The sequence below is a fragment of the Hemitrygon akajei genome, chromosome 16, assembly GCF_048418815.1.
Source record: "Hemitrygon akajei chromosome 16, sHemAka1.3, whole genome shotgun sequence".
NCBI lineage: Eukaryota > Metazoa > Chordata > Chondrichthyes > Myliobatiformes > Dasyatidae > Hemitrygon > Hemitrygon akajei.
This window is the reverse complement of record NC_133139.1, coordinates 47580316-47601982: the sequence shown is the minus strand read 5'-3', so window position 1 is coordinate 47601982 and position 21667 is coordinate 47580316. Positions and strand designations below refer to the sequence as shown.

The 21667-nt window shown below is 41.3% G+C and overlaps 1 protein-coding gene across 1 annotated transcript in view; it reads left to right on the top strand.

Annotated features, from left to right (window-relative positions):
- Positions 1-2844: 2844 nt before the first annotated feature.
- Positions 2845-21667, top strand: part of sirt6 (sirtuin 6) — a 38263-nt gene continuing 19440 nt past the window's right edge. The window contains exons 1-4 of the mRNA XM_073068817.1: positions 2845-3007; positions 7653-7780; positions 14166-14348; positions 19388-19447. Of these exons, the coding sequence (XP_072924918.1) occupies positions 2942-3007; positions 7653-7780; positions 14166-14348; positions 19388-19447 (437 nt within the window). The 5' untranslated portion in view covers positions 2845-2941. The remainder of the gene's footprint in view (positions 3008-7652; positions 7781-14165; positions 14349-19387; positions 19448-21667) is intronic.

Genomic DNA, 21667 nt, shown 5'->3' with positions numbered 1-21667 from the left:
TCCCACATCTCCAGGAACAATCCAGGGAGCAGCATCAACTGCTATGTCTGCCAACCCAAGAAAGGCTGTGGAGAATCCTCCTCAAATTTGGCAATTCTCAGAAATGCCTATCCTATACCTGCTGCATAATGGCATGTGAGCTATGATTTGAACCAAGAGTTTCACCAAAAACCCAACAGAACAAAAACAGATCGAAGTCAAGCTCAGATATGTTATTGCTCCAAAACTGCTCTCAATTCTTCCTCAACAAATAACATAGAACCGAACAGCTCAGGCAGGCCCTTCAGCCCATGATGTTGTGCTCGCCTTTCAACTGAATCCAAGATTAATCTAATGTTTCCCTCCCACATAGCCCTCCATTTTCTTTCATCCACGTGTCTACCTAAGAATCTCTTAAATGTCCCTAATATACCTGTCTCTATCAGCATGATCGGCAGCACATTCCACGCATCCATCACTCTGTGTAAAAACCCTACCTCCAACATCCCCCCCCCCCCCATACATCCTCCAATCACATAAAATTAAGCCCTTTCATATTAGCTATTTTCAGCCTGGGGAAAAGGTACCAGCTGTCTACTCTATCTATGCCCCTCATCATCTTTACAAAGTCTCCTCTCCTCCTCTTTCACTCAAAAGGGAAAGGCTCTAGACTCAAAAGGTATGCTCTCTAATCCAGGCAGCATCTTGTAGATCTCCTCTGCAACTTCTCTAAATCTCACAGCAGTGTTTGGACCACACTTCCAACAAGTTTCACATTAAAGTGGAACTAAGCGACGGGCAAATGCGCTCGCCATACTGCGTCTACTCCAGACAATTGTCACTATCACTTTAGTCGAGCTACAAAGACAATAATGTATACATACTTAGAAAGGCAAGTTCCAGACATCATTAACACAGTCAATAAAGCTACTAACTAAAGGCCCTCTACCACCCTGCATCCATTGCACAAAGCTCCCCTCTGGCAATAAATGTCCACATCAGATGATGATAGCTCAATCTCTCCTTCTGTTTATTGTTGCCTTGGGCCTATCTCCCTCTGTAGCTTGTATTTCCTAGCCCTGAATCCATTAATAAATAAGGCTGGTTGAGACTGTGTATCTATAGATCTTTTGCTAAGTGATTGCTTATGATTTCTTGTGCATTTAATTCAGCTTTCCAAAAGCACTGGAGTCAAAATTATGTTGCTAAGATTGATTGGGTAGACCCAAAAGAGCTAGCATGGCTTCAGACAACACACAAAAAATGCTGGTGGAACACAGCAGGCCAGGCAGCATCAACAGGAAGAACAACTGTCAATGTTTCAGGCTGAGACCCTTCGTCAGGACTAACTGAAAAAGATAGTAAGAGATTTAAAAGTAGGAGGGGGAGCGGGAAATGCGAAAAGATAGAAGACCGGAGGGGGTGGGGTGAATCTAAGAGCTGGACAGATGATAGGCAAAAGGGATGCAGAGCTGGAGAAGGGAAAGGATCATGGGACGGGAGGCCTAGGGAGAAAGAAAGGGGGAGGGGAGCACCAGAGGGAGATGGAAAGCAGGCAGAGTGAAGGGCAGAGAGAGAACAAAAAGGGGAAGTGGGAAAAATAAATAAATCAGGGATGGGTTAAGAAGGGGAGGAGGGGCATTAACGGAAGTTAGAGATGTCAATGTTCATGCCATCCCGTTGGAGGCTACCCAGACGGTATACAAGGTGTTGTTCCTCCAACCTGAGTGTGGCTCCATCTTGACAGTAGACGACGCCATGGATAGACATATCAGAATGGGAATGGGATGTGGAATTAAAATGTGTGGCCACTGGGAGATCCTGCTTTCTCTGGCAGACAGAGCATAGGTGTTCAGCGAACCGGTCTCCCAGTCTGCGTCAGGTCTCACCAATATATAAAAGGCCACACCAGGAGCACCGGACGCAGTATACCATGCCAGCCGACTCACAGGTGAAGTGTCGCCTCACCTGGAAGGACTGTCTGGGGCCCTGAATGGTGGTGAGGGAGGAGTGTAAGGGCAGGTGTAGCACTTGTTCCGCTTACAAGGATAAGTACCGGGAGGGAGGTCAGTAATATTCATGTTTAGGTTATGCGCAGGCTGGACTCAATTTCAATAAAGAAGCTTGCTTCTGTATCCTAGTTATTCCACATATACAAATTTGTGTGTCTCCATTGTTGTTAATGACATGGTACAATATCCACTGGTAAAAATCCTGAGATTTAAGGAAACTCTTTGTTGGGAACTATTTAAATATTTTCTTTAAAAAAAGAGAACTTCTTAAAAAAAAAGAATTTCCAACATCTACAGATTTACTCTTGTAACTTCTTAAACTGTTTTCTCAAGGTCATAATGACAGCTGTCCAGTGGCCTCCTCCCCACTGTGGTCTAAGATAAACAGGGGTAGCCTCTCAAACCCTCCAAATGTTCTAATCCTAGGCCTTTAAACGTGATTATATTCCACGTTCCTGAGTCGTGACATATTTGTTCCAAACCAGACTGAGGTCTGGCTTTTCCTGTCCACTGCCCGTTTCTTGTCTTGTACTGCTCCATGTCCTTTCCTTTCAAGTCTGCGCCACTTTCCGGCCAAGCCAATCTTCTGCTTGTCCCTATGATGGTTTTACCATCTGTCCCCGTCCTGCCTACCCCGGCTGCCGGGGTCTCCAGGCCCAGGCTGTGAGCGGGACCGCAGCACGGTCATCGGCAGCCATGCGCAACAGATCACGTGACGGCGTCAAACAGCCTAGCAGATAGACACGCACACTCACCTTGCGTCGGTGGGCGTATGCGCGTGTCCACGTGACGGCTGACGAGCGGCGCCCGATGCCACGTGACGGAATTGCTCAGCCGAGCGCTCTCACGTGACGGCAGCCGGTTGACGTGCGTAGCGTCACGTCGCTCGTTCAGCGTCTGTGCGTTGTGTTTGTCTGCAGAGTTGCTGCTACCTGCTTCTCCCTTAGACCATGTCCGTCAACTACGCGGCGGGGCTATCGCATTACGAACATAAGGGCAAGTGCGGCTTGCCTGAGGTAAGGGAGGTAGCGCCGCTGCCCTGCCTTTCCCGCATCGGGGTCAAGAAGCATTGGGTCTGATGAGGCTGGTCCCAGTCGTGCCACAGGCCCTGGGCCAGAGAGCTGCATTGTTTGAGCCCCAATCGTCTGTAGAGTTCATTATTCTCCCAGATAAGATGCGGCGTTGAGAGATCAGAAAGTGAAGGACAGCGTTAACATGCAGGTCCAGTAATCAGAAACAAATGACGTTAGCCTTTACTGAGCAAGTTGGCGAAAGAGACCTATTCATATGGGTTGTCGAGGAGACTGCGCCTGGGGTATGATGTGAAACATTTGTTCCCTTACCTAAGGAGGTGTGCATTTGCTTTGATCAATTCCTGAGCTAAAGATGCCTTATGAGGAGAGGTTAGAGAGGAAACAAAACTGAAAATATCGGGGGGAAACTGCCATAGAAAAGTACAGCACAGAAACGGGTTCTTTGCCCCATCTAGTCTGTGCTGAACTATTCTGCTGAGGCCTATTGACCTGCACCTCGAACATAGCACTTCATACCCCTCCCATGTTTGTATTTATCCAAACTTTTAAATGTTGAAGTCAAACCCATATCCACCACTTCTGCTGGCAGCTTGTTCTCACCACCCTGAGTGGAAAAAGTCCTTCCTTGTGTTCCCCTTAAACATTTCAACCTTTCACCCTTAACCTGTGAGATTTAGTTCTAGCCTTACTCAACCTCAGTGGAAAAAAAACCTCCTTCTGTTTTACCTACCTCTGCCCCTAATAATTTTGTGTACCTCTATCATATCTACCCTTATTCTCCCACAATCCAGGGAATGAAGCCCTAACTTATTCATCCTTTCCCTATACTGAGGTCCTCAAAATCTGTAACATCTTTGTAAATCTTCTCTGTACTACTTCAATCTTATCTTCCTGTAGATAGGTGTCCACAAATGCACACAATACTCCAAATTAGACCTCACTAACATCTTAAGCAACTTCAACATAACATCCCAACTCCTGTGCTCAATACTTTGACTTAAGTGCCAAAAGCTCTCTTTATGACCCTATCTACCTGTGACGCCACTTCCTAGGAATTATGGATCTGTATTCCCAAGTCCTTCTGTTCTATTGCACTCCTCAGTCCCATACCATTTGCTGTGACTGGCCAGCTCTGGCTTGTCCTCCCAAAATGCATTACCTTAGACTTGTCTGCATTAAATGTCAGGCAGCATCTGTGGAAAGCAAAATAATCAGCATTATGGGTTTGCAGTGTTTAGGCTCACAGAACCAAAACAATGATTGCTAATCTTCACAGATGTTGTTCTCTGTACTAAATTTTTCTACCATTTTCTGCTTTGAATTGAATTTCATTTTGATTTATTTTTTGGTGTGTAAGGACTTGTGTTCCTTGATAATTATAACGCAGGTCGTAAAGGGTAGTTAATCAGATACTTTCCCCTGATTGGAGAGAATAGTCTTGGTATAGTAAGTCACAATGATTCACTATGAATTGTGAATCAACTTATCAGACCATAAGATATAGGTGCAGAATTAGGCCATTTGGCCCATTGAGTCTACTCTGCCATTTCATCTTGGCTGATCCATTTCCCTCTCAATCCCAGTCTCCTGCCTTCTCCCCATATCCTTTCATGCCCAAATAATCAAGAATCTATCAACCTTTTCTTTAAATATACCCAGTGACTTGGCCTCCACAACCACGTGTGGCAACAAATTTCACAGATTCACCACTCTGGCTAAAGTTGTTCATCCTCATCTTCATTCTGAATGGATTGGCCTCTATTCTGAGGCTGTGTCCTCTGGTCTTTGACCCTCTCCCACCATAGGAAACATTCTTTCCACATCCACTCTGTCAAGGCCTTTCAATATTTGATAGGTGTCAAGTCCTCTTGAAATGAATGCTAACATTGCATTTGCTTTCCTCACTACCAACTCACCTTATCACTGACTCAACCTGCAAATTAACATTTAGAGAATGCTGCACAATGATTCCCAAGTCTCTCTGCTTCTCAGATTTTTTGAATTTTCTCTCCATTTAGAAAATAGTCTACATTTTTATTTCTACCAAAATACATGACCATACACTTCCTGCCACTTTGCCCATTCTCCTAATTTGTCTAAGTCCTTCTGTAGCCTCTCTGTTTCCTCAACACTACCTGCCCCTCCATATCCTCAAATTTGGCCACAAAGCCACCAATTCGGTCATCAAAATCATTGACATATGTAAAAAGAAGTCCAAACACAGACTCCTGTGGAATACCATAGTCACCCGCAGCCAACCAGAAAAAAAACTCCCCTTAATCCCACTCTTTTCCTCCTGCCAATTAACCAATGCTCTGTCCATGCTGGTATCTTTCCTGTAATACATGGGCTCTTGTTAAGCAACCTCATGTGGTACCTTGTCAAAGGCCTTGTGAAAATCAAAGTATACAACATCTACTGATTCTCCTTTGTTATCCACCTTGTTATTTCTTCAAAGAATTCCCACAGATTTGTCGTCTAGATTTTCCCTTCAGGACCATGCTGACTATGGTATGGTACCTGTACCTATAGCATGGTACTCCAAGTACCCAAAACCATATCCTTAACAATTGACTCCAACATCTTCCCAATCACTGACTAACCTGGTCTATAATTTCCTTTCTTCTGCCTCTCTCCTTTCATGAAGAGTCAAGTGATATTCGCAATTTTCCAGTCCTTCTGAAGCATACCAAAACTAAAATTGTGGAGTGGAGATTGCAGACCAGCCATCATCATAAATTGTTGATCAAGGTCAAAGATCTATATGACTCAACTCTTGTTTGCATTTGTTCTCATCTCCACAGTTTAAGCATTTTCTGCTATCAATGGATTATCCTTCTTAGTCTTTTTAAGGTCTTATTAAGTGACATTATCAGATTAGTATTGTTTGTTTTGTATTACCCTATAAACTATTTATCTGAAATGCATCGGGGGTGCCAGTAGCATTCATGGGATCTTCTGAAAGAGGAATAAACCCATTTAACTGCAGGAGAATCAGTCCACAGCCATCTTGCAAACAATTACTGACTTGCAGCGTCCTTTGAACAATGAATCTGCTTTCACCTACTACTTCATTATCTGAAATTGATGAAGTTGTGTTCATTGTTAGAAAACTTTGGGGGGAAAAGCTTTTTGTAGCATTTTCACTGCTTCGGATAACCTTAAATGCTTTTTGATCTATGGGTTATTTCAGAAGTTACCCCTTTATTAGTGTGTACACAACAATTAATGGTGTTCCCCAGCTTTCTCCTTGTAAAAGTTTAAATGTATAAAGTGTATGAGTTTAATGATGCCTATTTCAGGAATTATAATGTGTTAGAATTCCTTCAAGATTCCTTCAAAATCAGCTTGGATTTATTATTGATTTATATAAAGATACAGTGCGAAATAGACCCTTCTGGCCCTTCAAGCCTCACTGCCAGCAACACACCGACTTAACCCAGTGTTATCACGGGACAACTTACAATTAACTGACTAACCAGTACGTCTTTGGACTGTGGGAGGAAATTGGAGCACCCGGAGGAAACGCTCACATTCATGAGGAGAACATACAAACTCATTAGATTACCAATGAAGAAAGCACTCTAGAAAATGGTGAAAGCATTCAGCAGGTCAGGCAACAGGCAGAAAGAGAAACAGTTGACATCTCAGCTCAAATACCCTTTGTCAGAACAGTAAAAGAAGCTAAAATAGTTTATTTAATTTCCAGAGAAGGTAGAAGTGATGGATAGTATAAAGGAAACATCTCTGAAAGGGAGAAGTCATGGTTGCAATGATGAAGCAATCTGTTGATAGGGTTAACGAAGACAGAAAGAGGGAAAGAGATGGCCAGGATGCCAGAATGCACTACTAGAGGGAGGAAAATTGCATCATTCTTTCAGATGGAACCTGGTGGTGTAGTGGTCTTGGGTTTGAATCCAGCCGACTCCTTGCACGCTTTCTATCCATACTGGGTTGAGCGTCGAGCTAGCAACTCAGCTCTGTAAAAAAAAACAGCAAGGTTGCCACCTGACACGGAACGGAATAGATGGGGGGGGGGGGGGGGGGTGTGCGTAGAGCAACACTGGCAAGTTCTGGTTCAAATACTGGGTATTTCTCACAGATCTACATTTTATAGCTTTTACATGCATCTTAGTGTTTCTTCCTTCTCTCTAACAATCCTGATGCTACCTTCAACAGCTTATAAGCTATGCTGTTCTGACTTCATTTTATCAGAGAGATTCCCATCCCTTATTGCCCTCTGTAAACTTAAGCTATCTTGGTTTCTTACTTTTCCAGTTCTGATGGACTGTCTTCAACCTGAAACATTAAATCTTTTTCTTCTTCCACAGAGGCTGCTGAGTGTTTCCAGCATTTTTTGTTTTTATCTCACGTTTCCAGCATCTGCAGCTTTTGATTTACACCTTTAAACCTGCAGTTCACCTTATGCTGTAATGATGGTTTAAATCCTGGAGGGTGATTGATCTTACGTCATTTGCTATTGGTTACCATTGCTCCCAAGTGATCCAAGCGGACATCTTAGCATTTGTTTTAACTTTATAAGGATCTGAGGTTGAAGGAAGTACAGTTCTTTAAAGCCACAAGTGAAACTTCAGATTGAAACCAAATTGCATTCTTAATGTTACAGAGTTTTGATCCCCCTGAGGAACTCGAGAGGAAGGTGTTGGAGTTGGCTGATCTAGTACGGAACGCCTCTTATTTAGTGGTGCATACTGGAGCTGGGATCAGCACATCCTCAGGAATTCCTGACTTTAGGTATTTTGCCTTTGCCAACATGAAGTTGCATTTGAAGCAAGTGTCCTATGTCTGCATGTTGCACGTTAATGAATCTGTCTAAAGTGTTCAGTGACATTTATGATATGGCATGGATACTGTTTGTGTTAGGATTTGAGTCCCTTCCTTGCCTTGCTCTTTTCGGTCTTTAGCTGTCTTCACTGCTCTCGCCAAGCTCTATTCTTTTGCCCTGTTGTAAATTTCCTTTCATTTTGACACGATTGATTTTCATGCTGTCAATTCCCTCGTCTACATCTTTCAACTTTCTTAATTTGGTTAGCTCCTCCAAAGGCTAAGTGCTTATCAGTTTTTTAATGATCCTTCCCAATATTCCTTTATCACCATTTCTGTATTATGATTTTCATAAATTTTCCCGAGTGCCAGAGGATGGTTTACTGTACTAAAGGTGTTCTGTAATAATACCATGACAATCTTAATCATTTGGTCTCTTCAACTTTCACTTAATATGTGGTATTGAAAACAGTAAACATCTTGTGAGTTAATCCTCGGTAACAAATGGGTAGTCTCAATATTTTTAACAACCCATAACTGGTAGAGTATGATTTTGTCACTTTTCATACACCTGATTAGGGGGAGTGTCATCGGGAATTATTAACATTGAGTCATTAAGCCACGGCTTTTCCCAAGTGTTTGGAATCCCCCCTGCAGAATCATAAAATTTATGCATAAAGGGAAGCCATTCGGCCCTTTTTTCAATGCCAACTATTGATCAACTAAGTTAATTCCACTTCCCAATTCCGGGTCTAAAGACTGGAAAATTACAGCTCACTAAATATGCATTCAAGTAATTTTTACAATGAGGTGAGGTTTTCTATCTCCTCCATTCTTTTTGGTAGTGTGTTGCAGATCCCATCCTCACTCCTCAATGAGCAGGATATTTTTCCTATCAGTTCCTCTCCTCACTACCTCACTAATCCTCTTTTGCACTATTTATTTACTGTATTATAATTTGTAGTAATTTGTTCCAACAGAAGCAACCAAAGCTTAGACATTTTCCCTCATAGCTGTAATAAGATCCTTGTAAATCTTCTCCATACTATAGCACTAATATTTTTGTTGTGTGATGACCAGAACTCTACACAGGGCTCAAGCTATGGCTGAACATGTTCCAATACGACGTCCCTGTTCTTATTTCCATGTCCTAGCAAATAGAGGCCAGTTTTCCATTGGTGTATTTGCCTTCACAGATTTGTAGACAGGCAAATTTTGACATTGTAGTTTATTCACTTTTAAGAATGCTGCATTATCTCTCTCATTGTTCATTATTTCTATTGCTTCCCATTCTTCCCCTTCAACTTAAGTGCTTATCTAAATCTCCTTCTGGTGAAAACAGTTGCAAAATATTCATTGAGAACTTTACACATGTTCAGCATCCATAATCAATCCCTTACTTCTGAATATAATTCACTTTCTAATCCTCTCCTGTCATGCATTTGTAGAATATCTTGAGGGTACTTAGATTTTGCCTGCCAGCATTTTTCATACACCTTTGCCTGTCTAAATTGTTATCTGTTTTCACCAGTGCACCTCTACAGCCAGATTCTGCTATGTTGAGCTTTCAGCACCTTTTCACTTTGTTCTGCCCTGTATTTTTATGAGTTTAGAATTGGGGTCTTCTTGCCCTTCTGCCCTTCTGATAGATACTTCCTTGTTCTGAACGTTCAGTATTTAAACAAATAGCTCCGACAGATTTGGCTTCAAGGAGCCATTTCTATTTGTATTAAATAGTCTTTTAGTCTTGTAAGATTAACCTTGCTCCAATTTAGAACTGGTCCACCTTTAGTCCTCCATAGCCATACTAAATACAACTCATAATCACTACTCTTTTGCTACCTTTTCCACTTACCAGTGTTCCTTCACTAACACTGTTGTACTCCTGTTGCGTTTGTTATACTTAAAATATTTCTTAATGCATTCAAGAATTCAGTTTCTTCTAAACCCATTATTCTGCTACTGACCTATTACTTACAGAATTGTTGAGATTCCCAGCTATCATTCATTTATCATTTTGGCATGTCTTGGATATATAATTAATAATTGTCTACCTCTCTCTAAATATTCAGGAGGAATAGTATGTTCCCATTAATGTGATTGCTCTTTTTTGTTGTACAATTCAACCAAGATTGCCTCATTTATTGATCTTTCTCATATATCACTTCTCCCAGATGTAACTGTCACAGCTGATAGGACTGTGTTTTATGGCTATCATGAAAGCCCTATGTCAAGAATGTTCAGCAGTCACATCACATTTCATGTTCTGAATCACATTTCGGTAACGGTGTGTCAAACTCCCAAATTAACATCTGTGCCCTCAGTTCATCATCACCTTTAACCCTTAGACCATTTGTGCTAGTATGGACAATTAAACCTCCCATAAAATGGTCTTTTTCAGCCTATTGTTTCCTCAGCCTTCATCTCTTATGCTGTGTTTTCAGATTTGAAATATGTTTCCATGTATTGAGTTCATCCAAACTCCATCAGCCTATGTCCTAATTTGTACCATGTCCTGTTCAACTAACACCACTACCTTTTTTGACCCACACTGTTCTCATCTTGGGTAGTATTTCAATAGTACAATTCTCATCTTTTTGCGACCTTCCTGTCATTATGTTTCTGATCTCTTTCAATATTATTTAATTTTCAGTATAAATTCTGTGTTTCTCTAGTGAATGTTATGTATATGATGCTATGTACCCGTGATGCTGCTACAATTTTCAGTGCATATGTGCATACTTTAGAATCATGTTTCATCTTTAGTCTCATGCACACTCCTGATGTTAATGGCCATCTATGGTAGCCTTTGAGTCCCAGAAATTTCCTCCATGAAGTTCTTCTCTTCCAGAATGTTCATTTAAAATCTGACTACTTGACCAAGTTTATTGTAATATCCCTTTAATCTGGTTTAAATTTTGGTAACACATAATTGCCTCGTTCTGAGATTACATTTACTTGGTACTGTGGAATGTTTTACTATGTTTAAAGAGCTATTTAATTGCAAGTTGTTGTGTTGAAGAGTCTTATTTTCAGATTGTTCAGCAGACAGGAAAACATATTTATTTGATGTCAGCAGTGCTCTCCAGATGTCTGTAGGTGGTGCAGTGGAATACTCCATGATAATTTGTGCAGTCTGCTACCCATTTCCAAGCAAACAAATACTTAGTCACAAACCTTAAGGGCCTAGGTTGCAGTAGATCTGTGTTTACCTTGAAGAATTTTGAAACTTGCCTTTAAGTAGTAGGGCAAAGCAGCAAATAAGTTGATGGTTCACTAAGTTATCATGAGGTGATGGAGCAACTTGAAATATTTCAGAATGAAAGCAAATAGTGCTTTGTCTTGTTGAATTTAAAGCAGTAGGTGGCACAGTGTTTCTGCTGGACCTTACATCTTATACTTAATGTTCTCAAGATGTTGAAAATCTGCAGTTGCGCCCAGCTTTAAATTTGTGATTATGTGGGCTGTACAAGATGCACTAATGATTGAATGTTTTCCTACACAATGCCTTTTGTTTATTTCAACTATTATCCATTGCCATCAATGGCAAGCTTCTGTCCCTCTGCTGTTACCACAGATGAACAGGACTTTTCCTGAGAGCTGTTTTTTACCATTTGTGCAAAATAGGCCCTTTCTTGGCAATAATCTTTTCTAACTATGCATTTTAAAAATTCTGCTTTCACCTCCTTTAAGGAAAAAAGTTCTGATAGTTTCTAAAAGAAATAAGCTCACTTCATGTATTTGATCTCTCGTCTCCTTTTTTTTAAGTTGTGACCCTACTTTTAGCTTCTCCTACAAGAGGATATGAATCTTATTTCAAACTGATAAATTATAATGTGTAAACGTCTTTAGCTGAATAAAGTCTTGGTTTTTAGAATTTGCATTGGATAACACTTATGAAACAATGGACTGTGAATATACTCTTAACATTAACCCACTTCATGGATAAATACTATTTTTTTCCTTTGTGCTATGTGATTGCTATTAAATGTCTGTGTACCATTTTTCCTTAACTGTTCTTGCCAGTTTAGATGAAGTTGTTCTGACTGAGTTCTGTGTTGGTTACTATTTTATATTTTGTTTTTGGGTTCCTTCATAAATTGGCATGTTCCCAACAAAACTATTTAACTTTCAAATATCAATAAATCACCCATATCTAGAGAGGAGCTGCAGTCTGTTCAGCTTAATTCTATGCAAATATATATATACTTTCAGTTTAGTTTATAGCATGTGAATCACTTCTGCATCTTCAGTGACTGTAATATGGGAATCAGAACCTAGTGCTATTCTCCTAAGTGCGAGCCAGCCAAAATTTAACATTTCTGCTTTCTGAAAGTGAGCTCTTTATTTGCATTTTAATGCATTTGTAATACCATTATAAATTTGTGTATTCCATATGCAGTTACCTCTCCATCCCAGTTAGACTCATTCTAGCAGTATGTTCCCTCCTTATGTGTACCATAACCATGCAGGATGCACTGATCGTAATGTATGTCATTGTCTAATTAATGTCAGGTCACATTTCTAACAAGGTTGACCATGGGTCATAAGACCATAAGATAGAGAAGCAGAAGTAGGCCATCGGCCCATTCAGTCTGCTCCGCCTTTAAGCCATGGGCTGATGCAATTCTTCCAGTCATCCCCACACCCCTGCCATCTCCCCATGCCCTGGCTAATCAAGAACTATCTACCTCTGTCTTAAATGCACCCAATGACATGGCCTCCACAGCCACTCGTGGCAACAAATTCCACAGATTTGCCTCCCTCTGACTAATGTAATTTCTCCACATCTCTGTTCTAAATGGACATCCTTCAATCCTGAAGTCATGCCCTCTTGTCCTGGATATCTAATTTGTTCAGGCCTTTTAACATTTGGAATGTTTATATGAGATCCCTCCTCATTCTCCTGAACTCCAAGGAATACAGCCCAAGAGCTGCCAGACGTTACTCATACGGTAACCCTTTCATTCCTGGAATCATTCTCATGAATCTTCTCTGAGCCTTCTCCTTTCTAAAATAAAGAGCCCAAAACTGTACACAGTACTCCAAGTGTGGTCTCACGAGTGCCTTATACAGCCTCAACATCACATCCCTGCTCTTATATTCTATACCTCTAGAAATGAATGCCAACATTGCATTCACCTTCTTCACCACTGACTCAACCTGGAAGTTAACCTTTAGGGTATCCTGTACAAGGACTCCCAAGTCCCTTTGCATCTCTTCTGCATTTTGAATTTTCTCCCCATCTAAATAATAGTCTACCCGTTTATTTCTTCCATCAAAGTGCATGACCATACACTTTCCAACATTGTATTTCACTTGCCACTTCTTTGCCCATTCCCCTACACTATCTAAGTCTCTCTACAGGTTCTCTGTTTCCTCAACGTTACCCACTCCTCCACCTATTTTTGTATCATCAGCAAATTTAGCCATAAATCTATTAATCCCATAGTTCACGTCATTGACATACATCGTAAAAAGCAGTGGTCCCAACATCGACCCCTGTGGAAATCCACTGGTAATCAGCAGCCAGCCAGAATAGGATCCATTTATTCCCACTCTTGGTTTTCTGCCGATCAGCCAATGCTCCACTCATGCCAGTAAGCTCCCTGTAATTCCATGGGCTCTTATCTTGCAAAGCAGCCTCATCTGTGGCACCTTGTCAAAGGCCTTCTGAAAATCCAAGTACACCACATCTGCATCTCTTTTGTCTACACTGTTTGTAATTTCCTCAAAAAACTTCCAGGTAACCATCTGGCTTTGGCCTGTTTTGTCAAGTGCCTCCAGGTACTCCATAAGCTCATCCTTAACAATCAATTCCAAAAACTTAACAACCACTGATGTCAGACTAACAGGTCTATAGTTTCCTTTCTGCTGCCTCCCACCCTTTTTAAATAGCGGAGTAACATTTGCAATTTTTCTGTCATCTGGTACAATGCCAGAATCTATCAATTCATGAAAGGTCATTATTAATGCCTCCGCAATCTCTCAGAACCTGACGCTACATTCCATCAGGTTCAGGAGACTTATCCACCCTCAGACCATTAAGCTTCCTGTGCACCTTCTCAGTTGTAATTTTTACTGCATGTATTTCACTTCCCTGATACACTCTTGAATGTCCAATATACTGCAGATGTCTTCCACTGAAGACTGATGCAAAATACGCATTCAGTTCCTCTGTCATCTCTGCGTCTCTCATTACAATATCTCCAATCCTTGTGAAATATGACTTGACTTCTCTGCAATCCACTGCATTATGTTTTGAATGTGCATTACTTCCATTGTGAAACTCAAGGGGCTACAACATGCAGCTTTGCAAGCTTCATTTGTAAACTCTTACTGGTGCTTTCAACAGGGGACCTCGTGGTGTTTGGACGATGGAGGAACAGGGCCTGGAGCCCAAATTTGACACCACTTTTGAGGAAGCCAAGCCTTCTAAGACTCATATGGCACTTGTGGCACTTCAAAGGGTTGGCATTGTGAAGTATGTGATCAGCCAGAATGTAGATGGGCTTCATGTACGGTCAGGATTTCCCAGGTAGGATCTCTATGCCTTCATTTTCTTTATTTTCTTACATTTTAAAATCTTATATGGGTTTTCCTATTGACAGTGATCAATATTATGTATATGGATTTAAATACAGATGCATTTGGGCATATGCAGACAAGTGGTGTAAATTTTACTTGCCAGACATTGACTATCTTCAACAAGAGTCCACCTACTTTTTGCATTGAATAAAATTACTACAGCCAATTATGAATTTCCAAGCACTATCATTGTTTAAAATTTCAGCGGCACTAACCACAAAAAAAAGCTGTCCGGTGTCACTTACTAATAACCTGCTCATGACTGTCTAGTTTTTATTAGGATATAGAAATTACAACACAGAAACAGACCATTTGGCGCATGGTCTATGCAGATCATCTCACACTCCTCTTGACTTTATTACGTCACCATATCCTTTCTATATTTACTCCCTTGTCTACTTGTCTAGCTCCTTGCTAAGTGAGCTACTTCAGAAGCTAGCTGGACTTAAAAAATCTCATTAAGAGAAATTAGCCTTGATTTATTAGTGACTGCTTGAACTCATTAACTTCGTTTTGAACACCTCCAACAGGAGACATATTTCTTAAATCTATCATATCAAATCCCAAAGTCTTAAAACAGCGGTCCCCAACCACCAGGCCGCAAAGCTTGTGCTACTGGGCCACAAGGAAACAATATGATTTGGCGATATGAAACGATATGAGTCAGCTGCACCTTTCTTCATTCCTTGTCATGCCCACTGTTGAACTTGAACGCACACGAGGTTATTACGCATGTGAAGTCATTACCCACGCGAGGTCATCAGTCACCTAAACGCAGTGATACCCTCGCGCCAGGGATCACTGGTTGGCCTTGGGTAACCGGCTGCCTTGTGCAGCCGGCAAGAAGTGCCATTGCTACTGGCCTGGAGCGCGGACAGATGGGCGCCGCCTCTAAACCTGTTTAGCACACCGAATGTTTGTGGGGAACCCGGTGCTAAAATATTCGCAGACGACCTAATTCAGGCTCAGGATTTCGTAAGTAGCAGAACAGCTACCGCGCTGCGATCTACTGAAAGCATTCCCTCGAACCAAACTTTTGTCGGCCGATAGATCCTACCTACCTACAAGGGGGGTGCGGGCAGGCGGGCGCTCTGTTGCACTCCTCGCTTGGTCAGTCGCTCTCTCCAGACTGCGACTGCCGCGGCCCCAGCATGGGGACCTCCAGCCCTTACCTTGTCCTCTCACTGGTATGTTGCAATAATTTTATATGTTCATACGAGGAAAATATGCGCTGTGTGTTTAATATCCAAACATTACTTAAAATGTTATGATGCTATTTACTTATAAGTGAGTTATAATTGACTTATCACTATATTCATGCGAGGAAAATATGCGCTGTGTGTTTAATGTTAAATTCGTTAGATAAATCCTTTTAGAAACAAAATTGAGTGTATTAGCCACTTATAAATGACTTATAGTTGACTTATCACCTATATTCTATATTCCGGTCGTGGTTAACACACCCCTCCCCCCCCCCCCCCCCCCCCCCCCCCGTCGGCCAGTCCACAAGAATATTGCCAATATTAAACCGGTGCAGAAAAAGGTTGGTGACCCCTGTCTTAAAAGACTTGCACTAAATACCTTTGACTTCTCTTTATTAGCCTGAAGTGTCTATTCAGTGTAAATATAACTGTTTTCTATTCATTGTTCTTCATTTCTGCAATATAGGTATTATTTCTTCATCTTGATTTGTGAAATGAAGGTCAGAGTGGTCTGATGCTCTTAGCTATGGTCAACACAATGATTTGTGTATTTACTTAACTTGTCTACTTTTCAGTTCTATTCCTCCAGAATAGAGGTTCACAAAACTTTCCCACTGCATAATCCTTTCTAGATTTATCAGCTACCCACCTAGTTTTACCCAGCGTGTTTTATATTCCTTGCATGTCAGTTATTTTATTTGCTTGCTTTAAGATTGATTTGCCAATTTATAAATTACCGACAGGGATGGATCCTGATATTTAAATCCAAGGTTCTTTTTGAAGTCAGGAATGAGGCATAAAACTTGTTGCTTCACAATTATTTTATTGAAAGTTGACAGAGGAGATTTTAATAGACAGTTAAAGAACTTAGAAGGTCAAAATGGCTATGCATGGCTTTATGTTTAGCTATTTTATATCCATACAGAAAAGGAAACTTCAACTCAAATCTATAGACAAGACCAATTAGAAAACTAAATTTCAGTACTGCAGTATCAAGTTAACCAAAAAGCACTTACTCAAGTAATGCAAAATGAAACTGCGAGAATTTCCAGAATTATACTTTGTATAGGGGCATATTAAACTGTTATGTACATATAAGGACTACTTAAAGTATAGACAGGTTGTTAGATTGCAAAGAAATAACAATTAAACAGTCTAAGAATTAAACAGTTGGATCCAGCAGCAGTCTTTGCTAACTGTTACATCTGAAAAGCTAGCCATAATAAGTTACTGCGAGTTATTAATTGAACTAACATCAAAATTAGCAAATTGCTCAGTTTTTTGACAAATCTAAAAGGGAGTCATAAACACCACAAAACACTAAAAAATAGAAGATTGATACTTCTTAGGTAGCTCCTTGGAGTTAAGAATGACTCACTTAACTCCAAGTTCTATGGACTCTAAAAGGGCTAATCAGGCCAGTGTGGATCTCACATACAGGGTCATAAATGATTGATGGGTTGGTAGAGGCTGCATGCCTTCCACTATTTAAGCTAGCATCTGTGTGCTCCTGACAAATGCAGTTAACGTACTCAGTGTATCCCAAATGCTCCTTCATTTTGAGCAACTGGTTGCCACGGATTCCCAGCAGTCTAATAATGTTACAATTTGCAAAGGAGACTTTGAGAACATCCTTTAATTATTCCCTCTGTCCATTGATTTGGTGATGTGTTGCTGTGATAGAGTCCGGAATAGCAAATTTGTTTCAGAATGTCAAGCATAAAAATGATGTGGACACAAGAGACTGCCAATCCTAAAATCAGGAGCAACAATCAATCTGCTAAAGCAATTCAACAGGTTGAGCAGCATCTATGGAAGGAAAGGAATTGTCAACGTGTCATTTCCTATATCAGAGCTGAGTGTGGAGAAGAATGATAGCTAGTATAAAGAGAATTGTACTAGTGAGATGGGGGCCAGAAGGTATTTAGTCAACTGAGGATAGATGAAGGATAACATTCAAATAGAACCAGCTAAGGGAGGAGCAGGGGATGAATTACAAAGCAAACTCAGGTGGTTGATAGGTGGAGACAAGCAAAAATAAAGGCTGTGACCATTCTGGCCTCTCCATTGCATGTCATTTCAACTCTCCTTCCCACTCACACACTAACCTGGCATCTCTTGTGAGACCCAAAGCCACCGAGGAACCACACCTCATTTTCTGCCTTGGTAGTCCACAATCTGATGATATGAACACTGAAATTTGCTATTCCAGGTAACCCTTCCTGCTATCTCAGCCACCACCTGTTTTTGATCCACTCCAGAGTTACTATTTTTGTGCCCATTAGTAAGTTGTGAGCATACTATGTTGGTGCTGGAAGCATGGTGACATTTGAGGACTAGCCCCAGCACATCCTTGGACTGTGTTCGTCATTGATACAAGTGATGTATCAACTGTATGCTTTGATGTATATGTGATAGTTAAAGCTAATCTATAAAAAAAACTTACATCTTTTAGCATGTCTCTACCTTCTTTATTCCCTCCCCCTCCTCCACCACTGCAACCTGGCTCGATCTGCCCTTTATTTGCCTTCTTCCGTCTATCTTCTACCTACCCCAGTCTCCTAATTCTAATCCTCCCCTACTTGGTTACATCTGCCTGTATTCTTCCCCATCCTCAATCTATCTATCACCTACTGGCCTCTATCTCACTACTGACCCTTCCACTGGCTAACTTCCCACACCATAAACATTCCTGATACATCAACAGTTGTGACCTGCCCACTGGAGCAGCAATAAGTCCAAAACTTGTTACTGTAAAAATATCACACAACTGAGATGAGGAATTGGGAATAATCAAGTGTGTTCAGAATGTGATACTTGCTACCATGTGAAGTTGAGTAACCTAGGGCAGCTTGTACATCAGGGTGAAAGGGTTAACTGGTGACAAACAAAATAGGATGCAAAGTGGTTTATGTAGAGTGTAAAGTGTGAGCTAGTTGTACAGTTTCTGTGCAGTGTGCATAGATAGATAGATAGATACTTTATTCATCCCCATGGGGAAATTCAACTTTTTTCCAATGTCCCATACACTTGTTGTAGCAAAACTAATTACATACAATACTTAACTCAGTAAAAAATATGATATGCATCTAAATCACTATCTCAAAAGCATTAATAATAGCTTTTAAAAAGTTCTTAAGTCCTGGCGGTTGAGTTGTAAAGCCTAATGGCATTGGGGAGTATTGACCTCTTCATCCTGTCTGAGGAGCATTGCATCGATAGTAACCTGTCGCTGAAACTGCTTCTCTGTCTCTGGATGGTGCTATGTAGAGGATGTTCAGAGTTATCCATAATTGACCGTAGCCTACTCAGCGCCCTTCGCTCAGCTACCGATGTTAAACTCTCCAGTACTTTGCCCACGACAGAGCCCGCCTTCCTTACCAGCTTATTAAGACGTGAGGCGTCCCTCTTCTTAATGCTTCCTCCCTAACACGCCACCACAAAGAAGAGGGTGCTCTCCACAACTGACCTATAGAACATCTTCAGCATCTCACTACAGACATTGAATGACGCCAACCTTCTAAGGAAGTACAGTCGACTCTGTGCCTTCCTGCACAAGGCATCTGTGTTGGCAGTCCAGTCTAGCTTCTCGTCTAACTGTACTCCCAGATACTTGTAGGTCTTAACCTGCTCCACACATTCTCCATTAATGATCACTGGCTCCATATGAGGCCTAGATCTCCTAAAGTCCACCACCATCTCCTTGGTCTTGGTGATATTGAGACGCAGGTAGTTTGAGTAGAATTGCCAATGTATTTTCACATTTACTCTGTGTTTCCATTCTCAGGGACAAGCTTTCCGAGCTGCACGGTAATATGTTTGTGGAAGAATGCACCAAATGTGGCAAGTAAGTTTTATACATTTTTGTAGTTCATAGCCGTAGCTCTGTGCAGTGTCTTACCATGAGATTAAATGAATTGTTTGTTTTCCCATTGTCTTTATTTCAGGAGACTAAAATCACTTGACAGCAGTGTTGCTTCTACAGAAATCCTTTGTGGTTATGATAGACCACTTAAAGCTGAGCACAAGTATAATTTCAGACATTTTGTATCATTTAGAAATTTGGAGACACAAGAAATTAACTTTTATTGATATAATGCATTTAATTCCTTAATGGTTCTGATGTTTTACAATAGTTCAACTAAGTTAAAAATATTTTGTTGATGATTTTCATTTGTATTCAGTGTCTGAGGCTTCTCGCTTGTGTCGAGCAATAATCAGCCAGTATGAAGGATTCAAATTGCCCTGATTCCGTTTCTCCATCACCACAATGTCCTGGTGAAACCTTTCACCATGTTCATCACTGACAGTGCCAAGGTTTGCAGGAAAGAAGCCTAAATGGGAATGTAGAAAATTAATTTTTAGTGACACTTCATGGTTTTGTATGCTTGAAGAATGTTGTCAACAATATTTATTGTGATACAGTGCAGAGTAAGCCCTTCTCACTGCCTAGCAATCTCCCGCCCCCCCCTCCCCCCATTTAATCCTAGCCTAATTTCGGGACAATTTACAGTGACCAATTAATCTACCAACCAGTATGTCTTTGGATTGTGGAAGGAAACCAGAGAACCCGGAGGAAACCCATGCGGTCACAGAAAGAGTATGCAAATTTCTCACAGGGAGCAGCAGGAAATGAACCCAGGTCGCTGGTACTGTAAAGTGTTGTACAAATCTTAGTAGACCACTTCGTCCAGCACCTTTGCTCAGTCCACAACAAAAAGTGGGATTGCTCAGTGGCCACCCATTTCAATTTTACTTCCCATTCCCATTCTGACAAGACAGTCCCCTCTACTCCCACAATGAGACCACACTCAGTTTGGAGGAGCAACACCTTATATTGTCTGGGTAGCCTCCAACCTGATGGCATGAGCATCAATTTCTTGAACTTCCAGTATTTGCGTCTCCCACTTTGTCTCCTTCACCATTCCCCATTCCTGTTTCCCTCCCTCACCATATCCTTACCTGCCCATCACCTCTCTCTGGTGCTCCTCCCCATTCCCTTTCTTTCATGGTCTCTGTTCTCTCCTATCAGATTCCCCCTTTCCAGCCCTTTATCTCTTTCACCTATCAACTTCCCAGCTCTTTAATTCAACCCTCCCTCCCAGTTTCACCTATCACCTGTCGCCTTATACTTCATCCTCTCCTCCCCCCACTACCCTATTCTGATGTCGTCCGTTCCTTTCCCATCCTAGTGAAAGGATTCTGCCCAAAACATCGGCTGTACTCTTTTCCATCAATGCTCCCTAGCCTGCTGAGTTACTCCAGCATTTTGTGTGTGTTGCTTTGGATTGCCAGCATCTGCAGATTTTCTTGTGTTTTGAGGTTTCACTAATAGCTTTTTTTCATTGTCCACTTAGGAGTTTGTCCTTGCCTAGTTTCATATTAATTTACTCATAACGGAAGTACCTACAAATCGGCTTTTGAGCAAAATAACACCCTGTGGCCCGCCAACCATCTGTCATCACTAACTGCTTTTCCTTTTGTATGTGCTATTCCATTGCAACATCATCTAAAGACGTGGACTCTCCTTCCATGTGTATTCTGCAACAGCTAGCTCTTAATGAAGAACAAATAAGCAGATAATTTTCTAATTGAGAAGCTGTGAATAGTGGGATTCCATGGGAATAAATATTAGAGCCCAGGTGTTATCACTGAATGAAGTGCTCACTTTAGAACTGTGTGTTTGAACTAACTCCTTAAACCCATCTGTCTCTACCTTCTCAAATTGTATTAGGGAAGAATGGATATCATCAATGTACAGGTGGAACCTCATTCAATGTTTACTTAGCTGATTTGCTGAGGGACCAGATGTTGATGGAAAGTAGTAAGCCAAAGTTAAGTCCTTGGTGGCCATGGGAGGTAATGGTATAGGGGAACATACAGGTGAACTGTTGGAAGTATCCTGACTGGTTGCATTGTGGCCTGATACAGCAGTTCCATTGCACCCGAAAGCAGAAAGCTACAGACAGTACGTGGTGCTGCCTCATGAAGGTGGGATTTGTCATCGGGGCCCCCACCATCCAGTTCAGGCAGGAGGTACTGGAAGTCCCACACCACCAACTTCAGA